This window comes from Neolamprologus brichardi, chromosome 4, assembly GCF_056152115.1.
Source record: "Neolamprologus brichardi isolate AB-2024 chromosome 4, ASM5615211v1, whole genome shotgun sequence".
In the NCBI taxonomy this organism is placed as follows: domain Eukaryota; kingdom Metazoa; phylum Chordata; class Actinopteri; order Cichliformes; family Cichlidae; genus Neolamprologus; species Neolamprologus brichardi.
In genome coordinates this window covers 18,396,518-18,416,593 of record NC_142107.1, presented here as the reverse complement: position 1 = coordinate 18,416,593, position 20,076 = coordinate 18,396,518, and the positions used below count along the sequence as shown (strand labels likewise).

The 20,076-nt window shown below is 43.1% G+C and overlaps 2 protein-coding genes across 5 annotated transcripts in view; one reads left to right on the top strand and one right to left on the bottom strand.

Annotated features, from left to right (window-relative positions):
• Nucleotides 1-3,211: 3,211 nt before the first annotated feature.
• Nucleotides 3,212-20,076, bottom strand: part of cdk12 (cyclin dependent kinase 12) — a 49,798-nt gene continuing 32,933 nt past the window's right edge. The window contains exons 16-17 of one of the 2 annotated variants that reach the window (XR_015718998.1): nt 3,611-3,710; nt 3,212-3,300 (exon numbers count right to left, since the gene is read on the bottom strand). The gene's annotated coding sequence lies outside the window, so the exon portion shown is untranslated. Of the gene's footprint in view, nt 3,301-3,610; nt 3,711-17,628; nt 18,139-20,076 lie in introns of those variants that run through there. The other variant, XR_015718999.1, reaches the window with a different exon arrangement.
• Nucleotides 6,861-11,955, top strand: LOC102776278 (neurogenic differentiation factor 2-like). Of its 3 annotated transcripts, XM_035904093.2 has the most exons (3): nt 6,861-7,354; nt 7,913-8,178; nt 9,564-11,955. In XM_035904093.2, the coding sequence occupies exons 2-3, from the start codon at nt 8,171-8,173 to the stop codon at nt 10,633-10,635; spliced, it is 1,080 nt and encodes a 359-aa protein (XP_035759986.1). In that variant the 5' UTR covers nt 6,861-7,354; nt 7,913-8,170; the 3' UTR covers nt 10,636-11,955. The 3 variants fall into 3 exon arrangements, with proteins under 3 accessions (XP_035759986.1, XP_006810158.1, XP_035759987.1); XM_006810095.3 differs by lacking the exon at nt 7,913-8,178 and having other exon boundaries at nt 6,864-7,354; XM_035904094.2 differs by lacking the exon at nt 6,861-7,354 and having other exon boundaries at nt 7,408-8,779.

Here is a 20,076-nt window from a genome sequence, read left to right as displayed (position 1 = left end):
AAACTCATCGATATGCAGACTCGCATGTCTCTAGCTCTATTTTTATTGCACTTCACAGTGTTTATTCGTTTAGCTTCCGCCTTGTCATTAAATCACTGTTTTGGCAAAACCACAGGAAAAACCTTCTGAAGATAGATCTTACTAGCTGCTTTAGAACAGCGAGCTTTATAATAACTCCAGCAGCCAGCAGGGACAACCTGTACAAAATGTGTGGCATGTGTACTGTAAACTCACGCACACAAGCACTCAGAGTGGAGACACTCCAAGCCAGATAAAAGGTCTGCAATTCTATCTGCTCCTAAACAGAGCATCTTGTGCCATCTGACAAAAGCCTTCCTGTTATGAAACTAATTCACAGGTGCATTAGACCCCCTGCAGAAGATACCCCAACCCCCAAAGCACAAAATGCATTCTGGTTATCTCAATAAAGTCGTGTCAAAAACAAAAGGGAACAAGGAACTGTGTAACTGTTGGTAAAAAAAGCAACAATATAACAGATTAACCCGTCTCTTTGAGGCTAGCATAATTCTCTCTACCTGCCGGGTCCTGTAGTAGTAATAAACCCGCACATTCACAGGGGATTTCAGGGAGAAAAATCACTGTGAAAGGTGAAGTATTCCATTAGTCTGGATGACAGAGAGGCTTTATAACATAATAGCAGGTGGCATCTCAGTTGAGGGGCACAGAGAGATACTGTGTATCAGTCAGCACCTCACTTGACTCCTCACTCATCCAGTTATATAACATACCATCGCACAATAAACACGCTCTGTTCATATAAAAAACCACAGTCAGATACACCTGGGAAAGCTGCCCTTCCCAGCAGTATCAGCACCAACTGTGGTGACATTATGTTGCATTGTGTTGACTAAAGATGCTTGTGTACCATCTACTGTTCTACTAGTGTAATTACAAGTTCTTAAACGACTTTTGTCTTGAAGGCTTTACTTCTTTTCATTTGTTTTAATGTATATATGCATACACTCCTTGGTCACTTTATTAGGTACACCTTTCTGGTACTTGGCTCTATCCCCTTGTGCCTTCAGAATTACCTTAATTCTTTGAAAACATTGCTCATAGATTTTGCCTCATGTTTACATGATTCTGACAAAAATTCTGACCCGACCACTCAAATGTCACAGCAGAAATGAAGGCAATATTTTTCAAGTCTTCTATTGTCCAATTTTGGTGAACCTATATGAATTGGACCCTCTTTTGTGTTCTTAGCTGACAGAAGTGGGATCTGGTGTGTGCGTCTACTTCTAGGTTTGATGTGTGGTGCATTCAGGGATGCTCTCTGATCGATGCTTTACAATCAGCTTGATTAAGTCTGGTCATTCTCATCTGTCCTCAGACATCAAAGGCATTTTCACCAAAGAACTGCCAGCTACTGGATATTATCTTTTTTCTTGACTGTAAAGCCTAGAGATGGTTGTGCAGGACAATCCCAGGAGATTAGCAGTTTCCAAAATACTTTGACCCAAAAAAACACTCAAAGTCACTTAAATTAGTTTTTGCCCACATTCTGATATTTGGTGTGAACTTAAGCACTTCATCCTGACCATGTCTAAAGCACTGAATTGCTGCGATCTCATTGGCTGATTAGATATTAGCGCTAGTGGAAGGGGGGGGGGGGGGGTTATGGGTTATTTTTGTGCAGAACTTGGATTGTTTTCAGATTTTTCTCACCATTTCAGCAGGGTGGATGTTTGACGCCAAACCAGGTTGTCTGATTGAATCAGGTTCCTTCAACCACTGGGTGCCATCTGTGGAAGCCATCATCTGAAGTGGTACACTGAGTGCTGTGCATGGAAATATGGCAGAAATCAGACAGGCATAAAAGGAATTACCCCCCTGGAGTTTGTTAGGACAAGATCGCACAAATAAACCTGCAAGAGAATCAGTGAAGGACACAGGATGCAAAGAAAAAAACATTAATTCAGGAACAAAACAATATACAACAACACATCAGGGGACACAAAACCGTCTGAAACAATAAAGAAGTCAATGCAAATTGTTCTTAAAATTTAACTTCAGTGTGATAGGCTGCTTGAAAAGTAAAATATGGTTCCCAGACTAGTGTGTAAAGACCAGCAACAGACCATGCTAGAACACCACTGAGGTCACAGTTCACAAACAGAAGGACAGTAGAGTTTCATACTTTCAACTATACATTCTCAGGAAATCTAGACAATAAAATCTAGATAGTATAGATGCAAAATATATACATATATATGTATATATTTTGCATCACACTACAGGACATACATATATGTCCTGTAGTTTTTTTGGTGGACTTTCACATAAAGTAATTTTGTAGATTAATTTGTGCAACACCCTGCATATCACTTTCACTTGTGGAAAGCACACCTGCCAGAAATTAGGTTGCTTTTTATATCAACAAATTATATTACAGTGTTATATTTTTAATATATTAAACTCATAATCTCTAGTATGAAATAAGCACTAAAATAAATTCCAAAGAAAAAAGCCTGACAGTATTTACACTTCACTTATTGCAAATTCCACTTCAATTTGTGATAAGTGATGGGTAAATACAGATTGTACTCAAAGCTCAACTCAGCACCATTAAATAATAAAGGATGCAATTTTAAAAAAATTCCAGTAGATGGCACCCTTTTGCTACATTTGGCTCTTAAGCAGGCTCATCCCTTGTTGACTAGAAATAACTTTCCTAGTGGGGGTTGAAACTGAAACTGAGGTGATCGTTTAGGATGAAAGCAAATTTAAAAACGTGTTGCCACTGAGGGGTATTAAACAGTTGAATAAATCACTCTTAATAGGATGCGGCAGTCTAATCAAGATACAGTGAAAACAGAGAGGAAAAAATTCTAAGACAGGACTATGAGGGTGAAGGACAAGCTGAACGGACATGAGGCAACAATGAGAGAAACTCAGTGTTTAAACTTTGACTTGGTTTCCTCAAGGATAATAGAGGGTGATGTGACTGATAGATACGTGAGAGCAACGATACACGTGTGCCTGGATGTCAGGAGCAAAGTAGGGTGGGGTGCTGTAGATGTAGCAGGTGGAAGACATGGTGAAGGCAGAGACAGAGGAGGACATGGCAGTAGGGCAGTGATTTAATTAGCACCCTCTACCCCCTCCAGCCCTTCACTCATAGCATCAATAATGCATGGCCCCTTGTTTCCACTGCCATAATTAATCCTCTCTTACTATAATTAAAAGCCAAAAATCCCACAAGATGGTTCAGCTTGGCCAGGCATGGGTAGGGTTGGCACGGGAACTGATGAAAAACTCCAGAGCCTCATATTCGCCCTGTGGACAGACAGATCGACAGACAGACATGTTGACAGAAAGATCAATAGTCGACCCAACTCCATCACAGGCAGAAGGAATGAGGCATGAAGACAAGCTGAAATGCAAGGGGAAAATGTGACATGCAGCAAATCAAATGAATGAATTTGACAGACTTGTGATGAGAAGCGCTCCTCGAAAAGGGGGCTTTGTGTGCAACATTTGTAAATGAGCGAGTAAGCGAAGGAAGAGCAAGCCAAGCACCCACCTAAAAACCCCAGAAAAGAGGACGGGTGTACAAATACACACACACACACACACACGTACTTACAGAGACATCCTGCTCCCAGATGAGGTTTATCTCTGCTGCAGCCAAGCCAGACGAGAGGAAGAGGTGGAGCTTTCTGATGCTGCAATTAGGACCACACTGTCTGGGCGAGCAAACAAGAATGAATATTTCAGTCCGGAGATCTCCATGGGTACCTATGGTGGGGGCCTGGCACACCTACAGGCACACACACACACACACACACATACATAGACGGATACACAGCTTATCATGGCTGCCAGAATTATTCACCTCCCAATCACAGATGCCACAATTATCACATCAGTATCGCTGCGTAAATGATGCCAACTGTTATGCTCATTGAACTATTGTACAAGGTTTACAATGTGAGCATAAATATGGATCAGTAGCAGTCCTAGTATGTAGCTGAGCCCTTCTCCTTTATGAAAATAGGTGCAACGAGCATCCGAGCTTGGCCGCGTGCCAGGAAACAGCACAGTTGGCAGAGCAGAGGTCATCTCTCAACCTACCTCAATTTCTTCTCTCCCCCCGCCTCCCCTCTCTCTGGCTACCTTTCTCACCTCCTCTTCCAGACTGAAAGTACTCACCTCCCTCAGTCACCTCTTTGGTCTCTTCAGCATCTTTAAACGGTGCTTTACTTCAGGATCTCTGCTGTGCACATTCTCTTCACAGCACACACGCGTGCACAAGCCTTGTACATTAGGATTACTCCCTCTGGTGTGGGTTCATTGTCGATGCTCCGTGCAGCCCTCCTCCTGCCCCGCCGTCCTCGGCCCCATCTCTACTTGATTTATCGCCCTAAAATACCACTGCACTAATTAGTCAAGTAATTAATTAATAGGCATTTGCATTTGTGCATATGCAATTAGGGGACTGGAGAGAGGAGAGTGCAGATGGGGTCCGGGAGTCTGATGGGGGTGGGAGGGTCCGTGTGTATATGTGCGTATATGTGTGTGTGTGCATCTGAGCTGTATTTCATATTTGTGCCAGCAGAAGTTTGCACTTCTTCCAGAAAGACAAGTGAAGTGCAGGTCATCACCTCACACGTCTGACAGTAAAAAAAGGGAAGAAGGAAGGGGTGAGGGAATGACAACGGTATAGGGAGGTGTGGCTTGATGACTTTGAAAGGCTCTTATGTGTCATTTGAACATGGAGGAAACGAGTGATGGAGAATTTGAGATCTTAAAGGGAGAGGGCTTTAATTTAGAATCTGACTGCATGCGTTTAGCCTGTAAAAGCACAGCAGGTGGTCCTTACTTAAGGCTAATCCACATACAAACCGGATGCAAAGTCATTCTAAAACATCATAATTCCAAACAAGCTCTTCTCTGGCATTTCAATTTCAGATCAAACTCTCCTTGATTGGAGCCGCCTTGAGCCCAGTGCTGGCTAAAGCCACGCCGTTGACATTTAGCATTTATTTTGGCAAGGTGACCTGAAGGTTGTTTTGGACTTGTTGGGATGCACCAGGCTCCCATCGCCACAGCGCTCGCATCTCTCCCTCCCTCCACCGTCCAGCTGAGGTAGAATAGGGCACCAATTTGGCTAGCAGTGAAGCTCAGTGTCCCTCAACACAAATACACATGCTGACACAATCACACCACCGTGGTTCAAGGTACTGCCAGTTTATCATTCCCTCTTTCCCATAAGGGATAAGAGACACATTAATGAATGTGCAACATCACGGCTCCCTAACTACAGCTGCTACACTAGCGTTAACCCCAGGGATGACCCCGCAACCTCCCAAACACTGCCATAGTTGTGGCTTTGCAGGCAATGTAGGGGTGATCCAGACCCAAGGACATGATCAGCTTCTATCAGCTATTTCTCAGCCTCCAGGTCCCTGTTCCCTCAGCCCGATGGGTGTCTTTGTGCCAAGTTGGACTTGGTGGTCATCAGGCTCATTTCTCCCACATTAACTCCACTAATGCCTCCTAAATAGAGAGATCTCTGAGCTGGGGTGGACACAATGCAGCAAATCAGACATATTGGAGGGACCGGGGCGCTGGTGGCAAGGAATTCTTGCATCTCTGCCACTGATGTGCCAACATGCCTCCTAAATCTTGAGGATCTCTGCCAGATTCAACCAGCATGTCATCTACTGCTACACCCCCCTTCCTCCTCATTTTTCAAACATCCCTAGTGGGTCTGCACACCTGGGTCTCAGACTCTCTCTCACCCATCCTCTCACTGTGTCTCTGTATCTCTTTCCCTCTCTCTGTGACACTTGCCCCTGTGGACATCCCCACCCACCCGCCCTCCATGCTTAGCATTGCATGCTGAAAACATGACCAGCAGCTCTGGCAAACCTCACACATTCAGACACAGTTACCAGTAAACATTTGATCTTCACACACACACGCCATGCATGCAGCTGAAGCCTATGCAATGGTATATGTTTTAATCTAATTCATTTGAAGCTCCGGCAAGTGGGTCATCTGCAGCCAGTGTTGGGCCCAGAAGAGTCAGAACAAATCACAGTTGGTTTTGGTTCCTCTGAATACATTGAAGCATAATTTGATCCAATTAGGTAAATAAATAAACAATATGCCGTCTGTTCCACGGTCTTAATGCACTTATAATGCATCCCCATCTCCCTCCCCCACTCAGCTTCTGAACCAGAGCTGCGGTGGAGGGTAAACCCCACAAATAAACATGGTTTGCCCACCTTTCATTTGATGAGAGTTAATTGATATCATTTTATAATAGGCTTTGAGGATAGACTTTGAGAGAAGATAATTGATTAATTGCTTGCTCAGATATTTTTAAGTAGCTCTTGTTTGACTGCTGGTTATCGTTTACCCACTGTATTGCCACTTATTCCACGTTTTTATAAGAGTATATCCTTCATGGGTGATGCTGGAGGGTGATGACTACCATAATATATGGAATTAGCATCAGTGGGTTTTCTGATATGACTTCACATACTTAATTGTCTTTAGCCCTTTTAATATCACCTTTTTCGTGGTACGTAAGTGCGGGGATATTTGTGCAGCTCTCTGTTATATTGTATTAAAACGCCGAGTCGTGAGTTTGGCAGGGGATTACCAAATTTCACAGGTTTGATTTAAAAAAAAGTAGCTTACATGTCTTGAAACAGCAGCACAGGTCAACAATGATGAGTTTTGTTGTTCCACCATTTTATTTTCTCCCTCTCTCTTCTGTTTTTCCTCCTTTTTTCTGGCTGTGTGAGCGCTAGCGCGGTGACAGATGGCGAAGCCCTCCTCCTCCTCCTCCACCACCACCACATCTACCTCCTCCTGCTTCTCTCTCTCTCTTTCTCTCTTTCTCTCTGTGTGTCTCTCTTTCCCCCGGGAGGGCAAATCTCTCCGAATGCGGGCGCATGTCAATCACCGGGCTCTCATGTGATGGCTCTTGCCGGTGACGTGCCAGCCATATGGGCGCTGGCATCACAGCCATAGCTGGTATGTAACCCCGTCCCCGGTAGCTCACGGTTGCCACACGCACACACACACACATACACACACATGCATACATGCTCACTTACTCACTCAGTCACTCACACGTATACACAAAGACACAGCCAAGACGCACGTTCGTTCACAAGCTCCACTTATTCGGGCGCGCGTGCTGGGAGAGCGGCACCGCTTAACGTCAGCACCAGTGAAGAAAGACGCGCGCTTCCTGCACCTATACTCTGATAGAGAGCGGTGGTTCACTCGCTCGTGCGGTCCCTGAAGATGGTCTGAAAGTAAAGAGCGTTTTTTTTTCTCCTCCCATCCCCTGCGAAGAGCTCGAGCCGAGGTAAGTTGGAACAAAAACAAAAAAAAAACTATCAGTGTTGCTGAAGTGTCCGTGCAAAATGTAGGAGAAATTTAATCTATAAATTAAATGCATTTTAATTCCAGGTGTTTGGACATATTGTCAGAATTAACTTTTAATAAATGTTAGAGGTGAATTAAACACACTTATTGCACATACATTTGATTGTAAAGGTCTATTCTACAGGTAAAAATGTAAATGTATAGTCACCTCCAGTGTCAGTGACTTTGCTCTGGTATGTTGGGATCGATCCACTAGATTAAAAGCACAATGCCGGTGATGGCACGCTTTGAAACCCAATCCAACAAAAAAAAAATGTTATGCATTAACGTGCAATTTTCGTGTTTGCCTTTTTGTTGGATACCAATGCGGACGCATTTGCACAAAATAGCTCCTCACTCTCTCACCTGCTCGGCTTGCCCTTTAACTTCAAACATCCCAAACTAGCTGGATTATCATAAATCAGATAGCCTAACGCGCTCAAGTCAAAAAGCCAAGCGTCTCCTGATCCCGATTTCACTGCTTTATGATCATTTACAGGAGCGGTTCCGAGGACTGGAGCAGCCCTGATCACAGCGCACGGGCTGTAAATAGATCACATCGGACACTAATTTGATTTAGAGATTCCTGCGTCTGGACCTTGAATCTGACAAACAAAAGACAATGAGTGTGAGACATTTCCGTGGAAGATTTGTTTTTATAAATCGGCTCCGGTACCTTGATGGAGGACGTCCTCGAGCTTAATGGGAGATTTATTGATGATTTTGTCGATGATTTGCACGTTCAGTCTCGGAGCAAATGAAAGGGTGGGACAACGCCATTGACTGTGACAGGCAGTCTGCGGCATGATTTATCTCTGTTTGTCCAGTTTTATCTTCAACAATCTATCTCGCCACAACATGGTTTGAACCATAAACAGAGCCTTTTTCAGTGGAGGGGCAGGAGGCTTTGCAAGAGAGGCCATTTCACGACTTGATTTTTTTTATATATTTAACGAGGGCTAAAAGGATACAAGCGATTTCCATCTGTAAAGGTTATCGCTGACTAAAAAGTGCTTTGAAATCGTGCACTCGTGCATACTGAATTATGTGTGAAATCTATTTCGTGTAAGCTGCACGGTCTGTTAATTAAACGATGTTGTGTTTTTGCTTCTAATTGAGCAAACCTCCTGAGCCTGAGATTTAAAAACTAGATTTTGCCCCTGGCACACCCCCCGAGATAATTAACCAACCACCACAGCCTACCTTACCATGAGCTGCAAGTCTATCTGCTGCTGCACTATAATAATAGCTCGGAAGTGGAACATGTCAGGGAGGAAGCCAGTGGAGCCTTATTGAATCTGTCAAAGATCACCGTGTTTCTGCGTGTTTCTTTTTCTGTGATGGGACTGCATTTGCTAATCAAGTGGTAGGCTGATCGCTTTCGTTTCGTTTTTCAGACGTTACAGTCAGCAAGTGTCATTAACGATTAATTGTTAACGGTTAATAATAAGGTATTATAATGATAGTGACAGTATTTATGTACTTTTACTATGATTATTATTATTTTCATTGATGTGACATGTTTTAAAAACGGATTTTTTGTGTTCCGTTTCCCTTTTTCTCGTATATATATAAATGTATATATGATCAGACAAAATTTAGGTGGACAGCCTATCAATTACATAAAATCCTCTTTGCCTTGCCTGCCATGAGCAGAGGTGCTGGAATGCAGCCAGGAGTGTATATGGGCGTCAGGAGGAGTGAAAGTGGGGGCCCCCATGGGACCTGTAATGTGGCCCCTGCCGCTGGGACCCGCTGCGATAGGACGCGGCAGGGCATACGACTGACAGCAGGGAATTAAATGGGGATCCGTCTGGCTGTAGCTTAGCCTAAAGATTTGAGGGATTTCTTTCACTTTTACTCTTTCCCCAAATTTACGCATTTTGTCATTTTTTCTGGGACAACAACAATTTAGCAATAACCTTAAATATAATACATCCTCGGGAGTTTGTATAATCCTAAAATAAGCCAAATATTTGATTTTTTATTGAGAAGTGCGATAAAGGAAGGGTTTTTTTTCTTTGTTTGATTTAGGGTTTTTGTGGAACCATTGTATCTGAAATTTCTTCGCTGTCACGCAATCTGTAGCGCCCACACAAAATGTCTTGTGATTCCGAGGCCTAATTTTCGATATATCCCTTCCCCTCTAGATCCACAATGTTAACGAGGCTTTTCAGTGATCCTTCGCTGCTTCCCGACGTACAAAAATATTCCGGCTGGGCCGAAGACAGCGACAGCGACAAGATCAAAGAGGAGGATCAGGACACCCAGGACGGCATGGAGGTCTCTGGTCTAAGAGGAGACAGTCGGACTCACTCAGAACACGATGGGGAAGACGACGAGGACGACGAAGTGGAAGAAGAGGACGACGGAGAGGACACGGAGGGAGACAGGCCCAAGAAACGGGGCCCCAAAAAACGCAAAATGACCCAGGCCAGGGTCGAGCGCTCCAAGATGCGGCGGATGAAAGCAAATACTAGAGAACGCAATCGCATGCATGACCTGAACTCTGCTCTGGACAATCTGCGTAAAGTGGTGCCCTGCTACTCCAAAACACAAAAACTGTCCAAAATTGAGACGTTACGATTGGCCAAAAACTATATCTGGGCCTTGTCTGAGATATTACGCTCTGGGAAAAGGCCTGACCTTGTGTCCTACGTCCAGACGCTGTGCAAGGGTCTCTCCCAGCCTACAACCAACCTGGTGGCGGGATGCCTCCAGCTGAACTCCCGCAACTTCCTCACTGAGCAGCAGTGCCAGGAGGGGGGCAGGTATGGGTCAGGCTCCTTCTCCATGCATTCCTACCCTTACCAGTGCGCGCGTCTGTCTAGCCCCCACTGCCAACCGGGCTCGAACTCGCACCCGCTGAGGACACACGGCTATTGCTCGACTTACGACTCACTGTATGGCGGGAGCGGATCCCCGGAGTATAACAGTCCCGAATATGAGGGGCCTCTCAGTCCGCCTCTGTGCATCAATGGCAACTTTTCCCTGAAGCATCAAGGCTCTGCGTCCCCCGACAACGAGAAGGGGTACCACTATTCTATGCATTACTCCGGTCTGCCTGGCTCCAGACCCGCTGGGGCCCACAACCTGGTGTTTGGCTCCTCGGGGACCAGGAGCGGTATTCATACTGAAAACGTCCTGCCTTACCACGACATGCACATACACCACGAACGGGCCCCCGTGTATGATGAACTGAACGCGTTTTTTCACAATTAGACGACAAGCCTATCGTGCGTCCCCTTGCAATCAACAATCTATCCACGGCACACTTTTTGACAAGCTTACCCGCCAGGATTGAGGCATTCTGGGGGAAATCCTCCACTTGTTGTCATTAGTGTTGTTCTTTTAATTTGTTCTGTCTTAAAACATGTTTTTGCTATAGTCAGAGATGTAGTGGAAGGTAGTCCACCTAACCTGCAAAGTGTTATTTTGCGCAGTGTTTCTATCTCTAAGCGGAAATTTGACAAACAAATCAAGACTAATGAGGAAAATGGAATTTTAAATTGTTCATAATTTTAATCTGTGGTTTGTCTTTGTATTGGTGGTTGTCTGTATTTTCATGGCTGGGAGTCAAAGTTTACGCACTAATTTATTCACCACTACATCACTGGCTACAGCTCTACCCTGATATTTGCGATGGTTTTCTAATAAAATACATGAATAACCGAGCAAAACGACATCACATTTGGAAAGATGTGTTTGTATGTTTGTTTGGGGTTTGTTTTTTTGTTTTGTTTTTTTTAGAAATAATTAAATCCAGACGAAAACAGAGGGAAAAATCCTGAGAACTGTACTTGTTGAGTTGCTTTAGAAGAATCTACAGCAAATCAATCGTTTCTGCGTCTATGCAAAATCTAACGAGGCCACAGAGCGAGGCAAGTAGGCCCAGAAGGACACTGTATGTTTCATCAGCACTGTTGCTGCACGCACGGGTGCGCGCAGACACACACACACACACACACACACACACACACACACACACACACACACACACACACACACACACACACACACACACAGGAATAAACACGAATCTGAAAATGGGCTGGCCACAATGTTCAACTTCTAAAATAAAAACATAAATAAACAAAAAAATATAAAAAAAAATATAATAAATTACATTGGAATCGGAACTTTTCTTATTTAATTTTCTACTTCTATTCATACATATTACCGTTGCTCTTCTAAGTGAGCCATTGCACTGTATTTTATTTTCAAATCAAATTTTTGGTTCCATATTTTCTATTTGCAATCTGCTATGCTAAACACTTCACTATTATTATTATTGTCATTATTATTATTATTATTATCATTATTATTGCACGTATTTATTGTATTGTTTTCTAATTAATGTTAATAGTGTCCGGAAATGAAGGGAACACTGTGTTGCTGACCATTGTTCTGTTTTTTTGCTCTTTCGTTATTTTAATTTATTTATTTTATTAATATTATTATTGCTTTATTTTTTGAAAAGACTCAAGTCTTTTAACTTTGTATTCAACAAACTGTGTGGTACAATAAAACGACGATAAACGAGACTGTGCAAATTGATTCCTTTTTAAGTCTTTGGACATCTACATGCGTTTTATATCCCCTACAGACCACATCTCGAATTAAAATGACTTTAATTTATAAGAAAAAAAATGTGCATAGACTGCATCACTCCTTTTGGATATTATGAGCCTGACCGGGCCTCGTGCCACAACCTGCAGGAGTTCCTCCAAGCCTCGGGGCTTTTATCCTATAAAATAGGGCAGGAGGAAGAGATCGGTGTTGCCATCTTTCTCGATTGACTAAAATGATGCCAGTGCGTCGTTTTTGCCTGGCGAAGGGCTCAGCCTTTAAAAATGAATGGAAAGATTTGGATGTATCTCAGGACGTCAACAGATGTACTGCGGACATTTGGCTTAAGGGAGAATCTACAAGATGAATAGAACCTGGACACCGTGGTGAACACACGTACACACACACACTCACAAAATACAGATTAAATTATGCTAAGCGCTGCAATTAACAGCATCATGGAGTCTCCTTCACACTTTCTTGACCAGAAAGAAGGAAGAAAGAAGTCTCTTTCAGCACCTCGGACAGCTCTTACACCTGGTGTTTGGTCCATGCAGTGTGAAGCTTAACGCCATGCAGAACATAAAGGGCTCCATTTTGGGAGTGATTTTTTAGATTTTTAGGAAACAAACACGTTGTTTATGTCCTTTTCTTTTGCACCAGAATATTCCATCGCTCATTCAGAAGTCTAAAGTTCCAACACCAAAAGGAAAACACATAAACACCTCTTCTATTAATCATCACATTATTTCGATCGCTTATATACTCTTTACATCATTGATACATAAGCATTAGGCCTGTTTGTTTCAAATGCCTTCATATTTATAATTGTGTAAAACACACACACACACACTTTGCGATCCTGACCCAACGAAAGCAATGCAGCCGTGACACCAGCTAAAATCCAAATATTTGTTAAAACAATATTATTTTAAAGACTATTCATTAACATATTCATGCTGATGTATAATCAGTTCACGTTCCTTTCCTAAAAGTTCCCTTCTTCAAACTTTAACACATCTGAAAACATTTAAACACTTCAGTAATACGGCGATATGAATATATAGGCTTATTCATCAGGTGTTTGAATTAATTCAGGTGGATATATGAGGTGTAAATTCTCCCTATCACACACATCAGCTTATCACAGAGGAGAAGTCTGAATAACATAACTTCTAAAAACCAATTTAACCACCTTTAATTTATGTATTTATTATTTAAAGGAAGAAAAATCAGCGTGTGGTGTCCACACGCTGTCACAGTGCAAGGGGCAGCCGTTGCGACCCCGGCTGGGTTTGGAGCTCTGCCCTGGAACCCATATGCTCCCCAAAATGTGGTGGGTGCTCACTGCTGTAATGACACACACAGGACCTGAGTGGCGGGTGATGGTACGCAACATCAACACCGAAGAGAAAACAAATAATTATATAAATATATCAAAAAGCAAAACTCAGATTGTTCCACGGCTTTTTAAAATAAATCAGATGTTTTGGGAGCGGAGAATGTTTTAATTATATTGATGTTTAAAATGTTGCTTTGAAATGTTGGAATCGTGTATTTTTTTCTGGAACAACTTGCTGATCATTTCCTGTCAGTTCGGTAAATCTGTGTGTTCCCATGAATTTAATCTGCTGATATCAGTGCTTAAGGGTTTGGATGAATGCGACACGCCATAAGTTATGTGAGAATGTAATAATGTTCTGTGTAAAACATGCACCGATAAAAAAAAAAAAAAACTATTTTTACTTACAGTAGTTTCCGTCAAAAAAAGAGAAAAAAAATCAGCACTTTCTTAATTAAACGTATATATTCAACTTATTAACCTCGACGTCTTTACTAGGTATTGATCTAACGACGATTCACATCATTTAAAAATAAAATGAGTGTTTTATTGTGAAAACTAAGTTGTGAAAATTGCCATTTTTATCTCTCTCTTCCCCAAAAGAGGAAGATATCGTCACGTGGAATATAAAAATTATAATACCCCGAAAAGCTTGAAAAAAGACGAGTTTTTCGTCGTGAACATACCTGTAACAGGAAAAATATCGTTACACGTTTTGTAGTTCGGACATATTGACGGCATATATTTTTACTGATCCTCAACTAGTCTGTAAATTCTTCTGTAATAACAGTATGTTGTTTTATGTGATAAATATCATTGAAGATTGATCAATATATTAAAACAAATACTTCTATTTATAGAAGCTCAACTCATGGGTGCAGTGACAGTCCCTGGTGGGAATCAAACCGATGATCAGACACTGTTGTTTCGGATTATTTGCTTTAAACCTCCTCCCACATAAAACTCTGAGGCCCACTCTGCTTTTTTGTGTTAACACTTTTGTGCCCCTATGTTCTTTTTGGCCTCATCAGCAGAAAAAATAAATAAAAAGAAGAGGCTGCATGGATTTCTGGAGGAGCCAATCTAAAAGTGAATCCAGCCAGCAGTGGGAGAGGGCATCTATCAAAATACTCCCAGAACCCCCGACACCACCATCACCACCTCCTCTTCCTCCACAGTCCGGTGAGAGTGAAAGAGTGAGAGGCTGGCAGCCTGGCGGAGGAAAGCCGTGCCAAGTCCCTTAATGTTCCCCAGCAGCAGCACCAGGAGCTCCGGAGAGGACAACCCAGTGTGTGCGCCAGTGTGCCAGTTCACCGGGCCAAAGTGGCACTGCTGGGAGGAGTCGATGTTTCTTTCCTAATTTTTGCAGCATCTGTTCATTATCCAGGACGTTTAAAAACGAGAGCGCTCATCCCGAGTAACCCTTCGCAAAACACACACACGCACACACACACACACACATCGTACACACAACTCACGCAGATACACAGCAGTAAGGCATTTCTGTGAAGAGTTGGCCTATGAATATGCATATTTCTCTCTAATGTTATGTAGTACACGAGCTCATGCATTGCAAGAAGGTTGTGTTGCATCCTTGGAATTTAACTGCGGGTGTTGAAAGTCCTCACATGCGGTTACCTTGCAACAAATTAGGCTGATGGCACACATACAGACACACGCGATAGCCAAATTTGAAAGAAAGTAGTAGTAGTTGATTTAAAAAATCGCAGGCAGCTTGCAAAAGGTTTTAGCTTTGAAGGAAAAAGAGCAAATCAGTTAGATTGGCAACCTCTGGTCTACTAACTTGCCACTGTTAGTCATGCAGTGAACGCATTTATGCTTTTAGTTCCATGGAACGATTACAGGCCTCTGCGTGAGCGCTAAGTGCGTGTAGAGGGAAAGAGAGGTTGTGACACAATAAGCTCATAAAGGAGTGTGCAATAAGGTCAAACTGAGAAATATTTTAAATATAAATATATGCAGCTCTCGTCAATAAAAAAGAAAAGAGATGAGGAATTCACAAGTGTTTTTCTTATAGAGTTTATGAATTTCTGCAAACATTTTTTCTTTTCTGTGATTAAATCATTTAATGTATAATTTGTGGTGATATCGTAAATAAAAACTAAATTGCATTTACAAAAAAAATCATTCAGCTAGTCTGACTTAAGAAAAAAAAACTTCCAGTGACACTCCGTGCTCCACTCAGGATGAAAAGTGAGTGAATGAATCTCGCTGTTTAAATTATCATGTTCATGCCCACTCGTTTTCTCACTCAACTTGGTAGGGGGAAAAAATCTAGAGTGTTTGTCCGACATAACAGTCAATAGTGCGATTATCAAAATGTCACAAGTAGTATGGTGTGAATTCCAATTAACGTCTAGCTAAAATAATAATCGAGTGTTTTGCTAAATGCAGATATCAGTTAAGAATATGTGCAAAAGATATGAGGGGGGATAAAAGCGCTGGGAATTAAAAGTCGATGGGGGGAAAAGATGATCTGTTCAAGAGATTGTGAACTGTCGCAATCTGTCTGTGACTGAAAACAAAATGAGTCAGTTAAAAGGGACACAGACAGGGAGACAGAGAAATATACAACACTGTGTGTGTGTGTGTGGTGTGTGTGTGAGAGAGAGAGAGAGAGAGAGTGTGAGAGAGAGAGAGATTTAATAATTTATGAACAAAAAAAGGAAGAATGAGGAAAGTACACACACACACACCAGTGCTTACATTAACTTCTCTGGCACCTGCGCGCACGCAGCAGCGCTGAAAAACTGAAATGTTCCACATGTGTACAGACTGAGGAAACAATCGCGCAGGTTTCGGCCAACCCTTTTGCCAAACTCTGTGCCAGTGCGCACCCCCGCCCCTCACACTGCCAGACAAGGGTGCAGGCCTGTCACTGGCAGTTCGTTCAGAGGAAATTCCACAACATCTGTTTGTTATCGCACAATGGGGCACGGCGGAGTACGGGCAGTGGGGCAGGAGACGAGGCAGAAGCTAAACTGAGAGTGTGCTACTGCTGGAGGTTCTGCCAAGGGAAAAAGAGGTGGGGGGGGGGGGGGGGGGAAGTAAGGTGGAGGGGAGGAAGTAAGGTGGAGGGGAAAGGGGTGATAGGAGGTTGGAGGGTAAAAGGGGCAGGGATAAACTGCCAGGGGTGCAAAAACCGCCCCAAAAAAACAGAGGTGGAGATCAGGGTGAGAGCCAGGTAGGTTTCAGGACCTTGGCGGGTGGCCAGGTGCTTTTTTCCGGGGTTTCTGCGGTGCAAGATGTTGACGCATAGGATTGCTACCTGAACAGAAATGTTTGTTCACGTAATTTGAGTACAGAAACTCTTCTTGACCTGTATCACATCCTTACCATGGCCCAGTTCCGGTATGCTCAGGAGGTTCCGGAGGGTGGGCGTGGCTGGCCTCCTGTTTAGGAGGTTAAGTAGAAGCGTGCGCAGGGACGCAACTGGATCAGAGGGGGTTGGGGTTCGTTGCTGGTCTACACAGATGGCATGTGTACGCGTGCGTGTGCGTGCGTGTGTGTTATGATAGGGTTGGATGATGCCCTGGTCACATGGGCAGCAGTAATTGGCCTCCATATTGACCAGTTTGCAGCGCTGGGGGGCGGGCAGTCTCCCAGCTGGACCTGTCAGATGGCATCGCATCCACCTCACTGATCACCCCCCGGACGACCTCCGTACCTCTCCCCTTTCCCTTTCATCTCTCCCTTTTCCTTCATCCCTTCATCATCTCCGCTTCTCTCAGTCACCTTTAATCTCCATTCGCCCGCCTCTTCTGCCATCAGAGGATGACCTGCTCTGTCCATCACCATTAATTTCCTCAGCTCTTCCAAACTTGAAGCAAGAACTTTAGAGTAGCCTTCTGGCTCATCACACGGTGATAAACACCTTTTTCTTCTATGCTTGCCTATGATCATCAGCTTTGATTTATTAGACAGAAGCACTGCAAATCCCATTTTTATGGATTAATAAAAAACTTGTTTTTTGGGGGTTTTTTCAGTGCAGTATTCAGTTAACAATAATTTAGATTTTTTTTTAAAAACAACCTTTTGATACAGCTTGTCTTGATTAAGTAATTGAAATTCATTGTTGGGTCTGAAATGCAAATTTGATGTGCCATTATTGAAATAATTAAACTCATAGATGTTGGTGGGACAAAGTCCTTGAACTAAAAACAGTGCAATGAAATGAGGGAAACTAAAAGAGGTAAAGATAACGAGAACATTTCAGTAAGAATTTTTTATAAGAATTAAAGAACATTTCATGTAATGTTTACAATAACATTGGACCACCCTGAAACAAAACCAGATCATTCCACACAATCAACAAAACATTATTTCGTTTCTAAAGCAAAAATAATTATTTAAATTATTTAAAGGTGGGAACATTTTTTAAACAGGAACAATTGACTCGCAAAAAGAAAGAAAAACATGTTTCTGCAGCGTGTAAAACAGACTTCTGTGTATCTGCTTGACTTCTGACATGGTATCACCCTCCCACCTGGAGAAGTGATGGTGTGCGTTTTGCTGTGAGGCGCCCGACTGTGAGGAGTTAGCGCTATAGAAAGGATTTCATCCCAGGCTTGGCAAGGAAGGGTCTCTGGGTAGGTACAGAACAATCGTCTCTCCTTCGGTCCTGCCAGCCAGGAAACACAGAGAGCTGGCACGCGCTCAGTGGGAAAAAGAGCGGGAGTGACAAGGGGGATGGACACACATATACACACACAGTCATTGTGTTCATCCCTTCTTCACAGTACCAAAATGGGTTCTGATGATGCCGCCGGGGATTGTGGGATGACAGGCTGGTTCTGCAAAGTGAATGGGAGGACCTTATGAAAATAGTCTGTAAAATGACCGCAGTGTTAGTCTGCTGTGAGACTAACAGATACACAGACAGACAGACAGAGAGGGAGGGAGAAGAGAGAAGCAAATAGAGACAGAGAAAGCAATGAAGAGACCGGCAGAGCAGCACAGTGTCTGCCATGCATGAACCTCTGCCAGGAAACGCTCACATGGGAACGCACGTATAAGAGTTTGTGTGTATGTTCAATAAACATTCATGTGAACAAGTGCTCTTTGTATTTCTCAGTACAAGTGGACACAGGAGTGTATAACGCACTTGCATGCAGTGTGTGCGTGCGCGTGCGTGTGCGCCTTTATGCATGAGCAAGAATGAGAAGGAAGATGAGGAGAGGAGGGTGAAGTGTGTTTGTGTGTGCTGAGGAGAAGGAGGGAGGTGGGGGGAGGAGTGGGGTGCACGTTTAAATTCTGTGACATCTGTTCATTACAACTAGAGTGTGTTTATTTTTATACAGCCAGCCACAAGCAGTGAGCTCGACTGGCACCGCTGGTTAATGTACCAGCCTGAGAAGACGACAAAGCAAATGAAATATTAACCGACAGACAGACAGAAAAAAAAGGAGATGAGTGAGGACGAAGGGAGAGAAAGAAGGAAAATTATAACATAATATGTTGCAAAAATGCACAAACACACACACATACACAAAAACATACACACACACTGTCTAACCTCACGCAATAAAGTCTCCCATTCTGATCTAATTAAGAAGAAAGACACAGTCAACAAAACGCAGTGGAAAGGCCTAGAAATCTGCATGCGCACGTGTCTGCTGCAGGCAGGATAAAGGAAAGTGATGTTTAGTGGATACAAGTTGCAATACACAAAGATGCTTCTACATTCCACATTGCTTAAAATAAGCTTCATTCTTTTCAGACAAAATCACAAATGTCTGTTGAAGCTACAGAGAACACAGCACTGCAACTGATACACACAGTTCAACATGAAGGTTACTCCCTTTTTAGTGTATTTAACTGGAAAAGTGTTAAATGATTTGATTTCCAGCTGCCGCACGGAATATTTCTGAAGGTGTTTTGTGTCCGCAGCTGTGAGGAAAAGGAAAGATTTTTTGATTTTCTACCTATCATCTGACATCTTGTTTTTAATGTTCTGATTTTAAGAGCATCACTTGTAATTTTATATTTTCGTCTGTTATCTTGTTCTTGTCTTAAACTTGTTGACTAAATTGGCTCCAAAGCACAATGTCCTTAGATTATGATGTGATGTGTTAGTTTGACATGGCTAGTATGAGGCTGATTGTGGACCCTTTTTTTTCTGCTGGTGGGGATTACCTATTATCCGTCCAATGGGACACATCGTTGCTGGTCAGCTCAGGCCAATCTGTTCTGCCGCTCATGTAGTCACAACACTTGACCAAGAGCGCAGACCAACAACATTCCAGACTTTTGCATCAACAAGGTCCCTACACTGCACTCCCTCTGACGACAGCCTCAACTGCCCCCACGCCCAGCTCCACTCTCATGCTCCCCTGGGACAGCCTGCTCTGGAATGCCACTCATGGGGAAGAATCTCGCTGCAGGCACTCAATATGTCACATGTGTCTCTGAGAAAGAGAGGGAGCTTGAGAGAGGTGTGGCAGGTATGTGCTTTTACAAGGCAATGACAGGTTGGCTGTCATGCCTTTGTGTGTGTGTGTCTGCGTGTATGTAAAAGACTGCCAGATTAAAGGTTTAAAGGGTTCAGATTAACAAGCTCAGGATGCAACGCCTTGCTCTGAGCAAAAGCGAATTAGGATGGCATTAACATCTCTTCTGTACCAGCACATTAGCCATTCATTACCGTGTGGTTGCACAATCAGTACCAGGCTGTCCCTCTGTGTTATTGCATTCATGACAATGTTAACATGTCGGAACGCTTTGTTATTCAT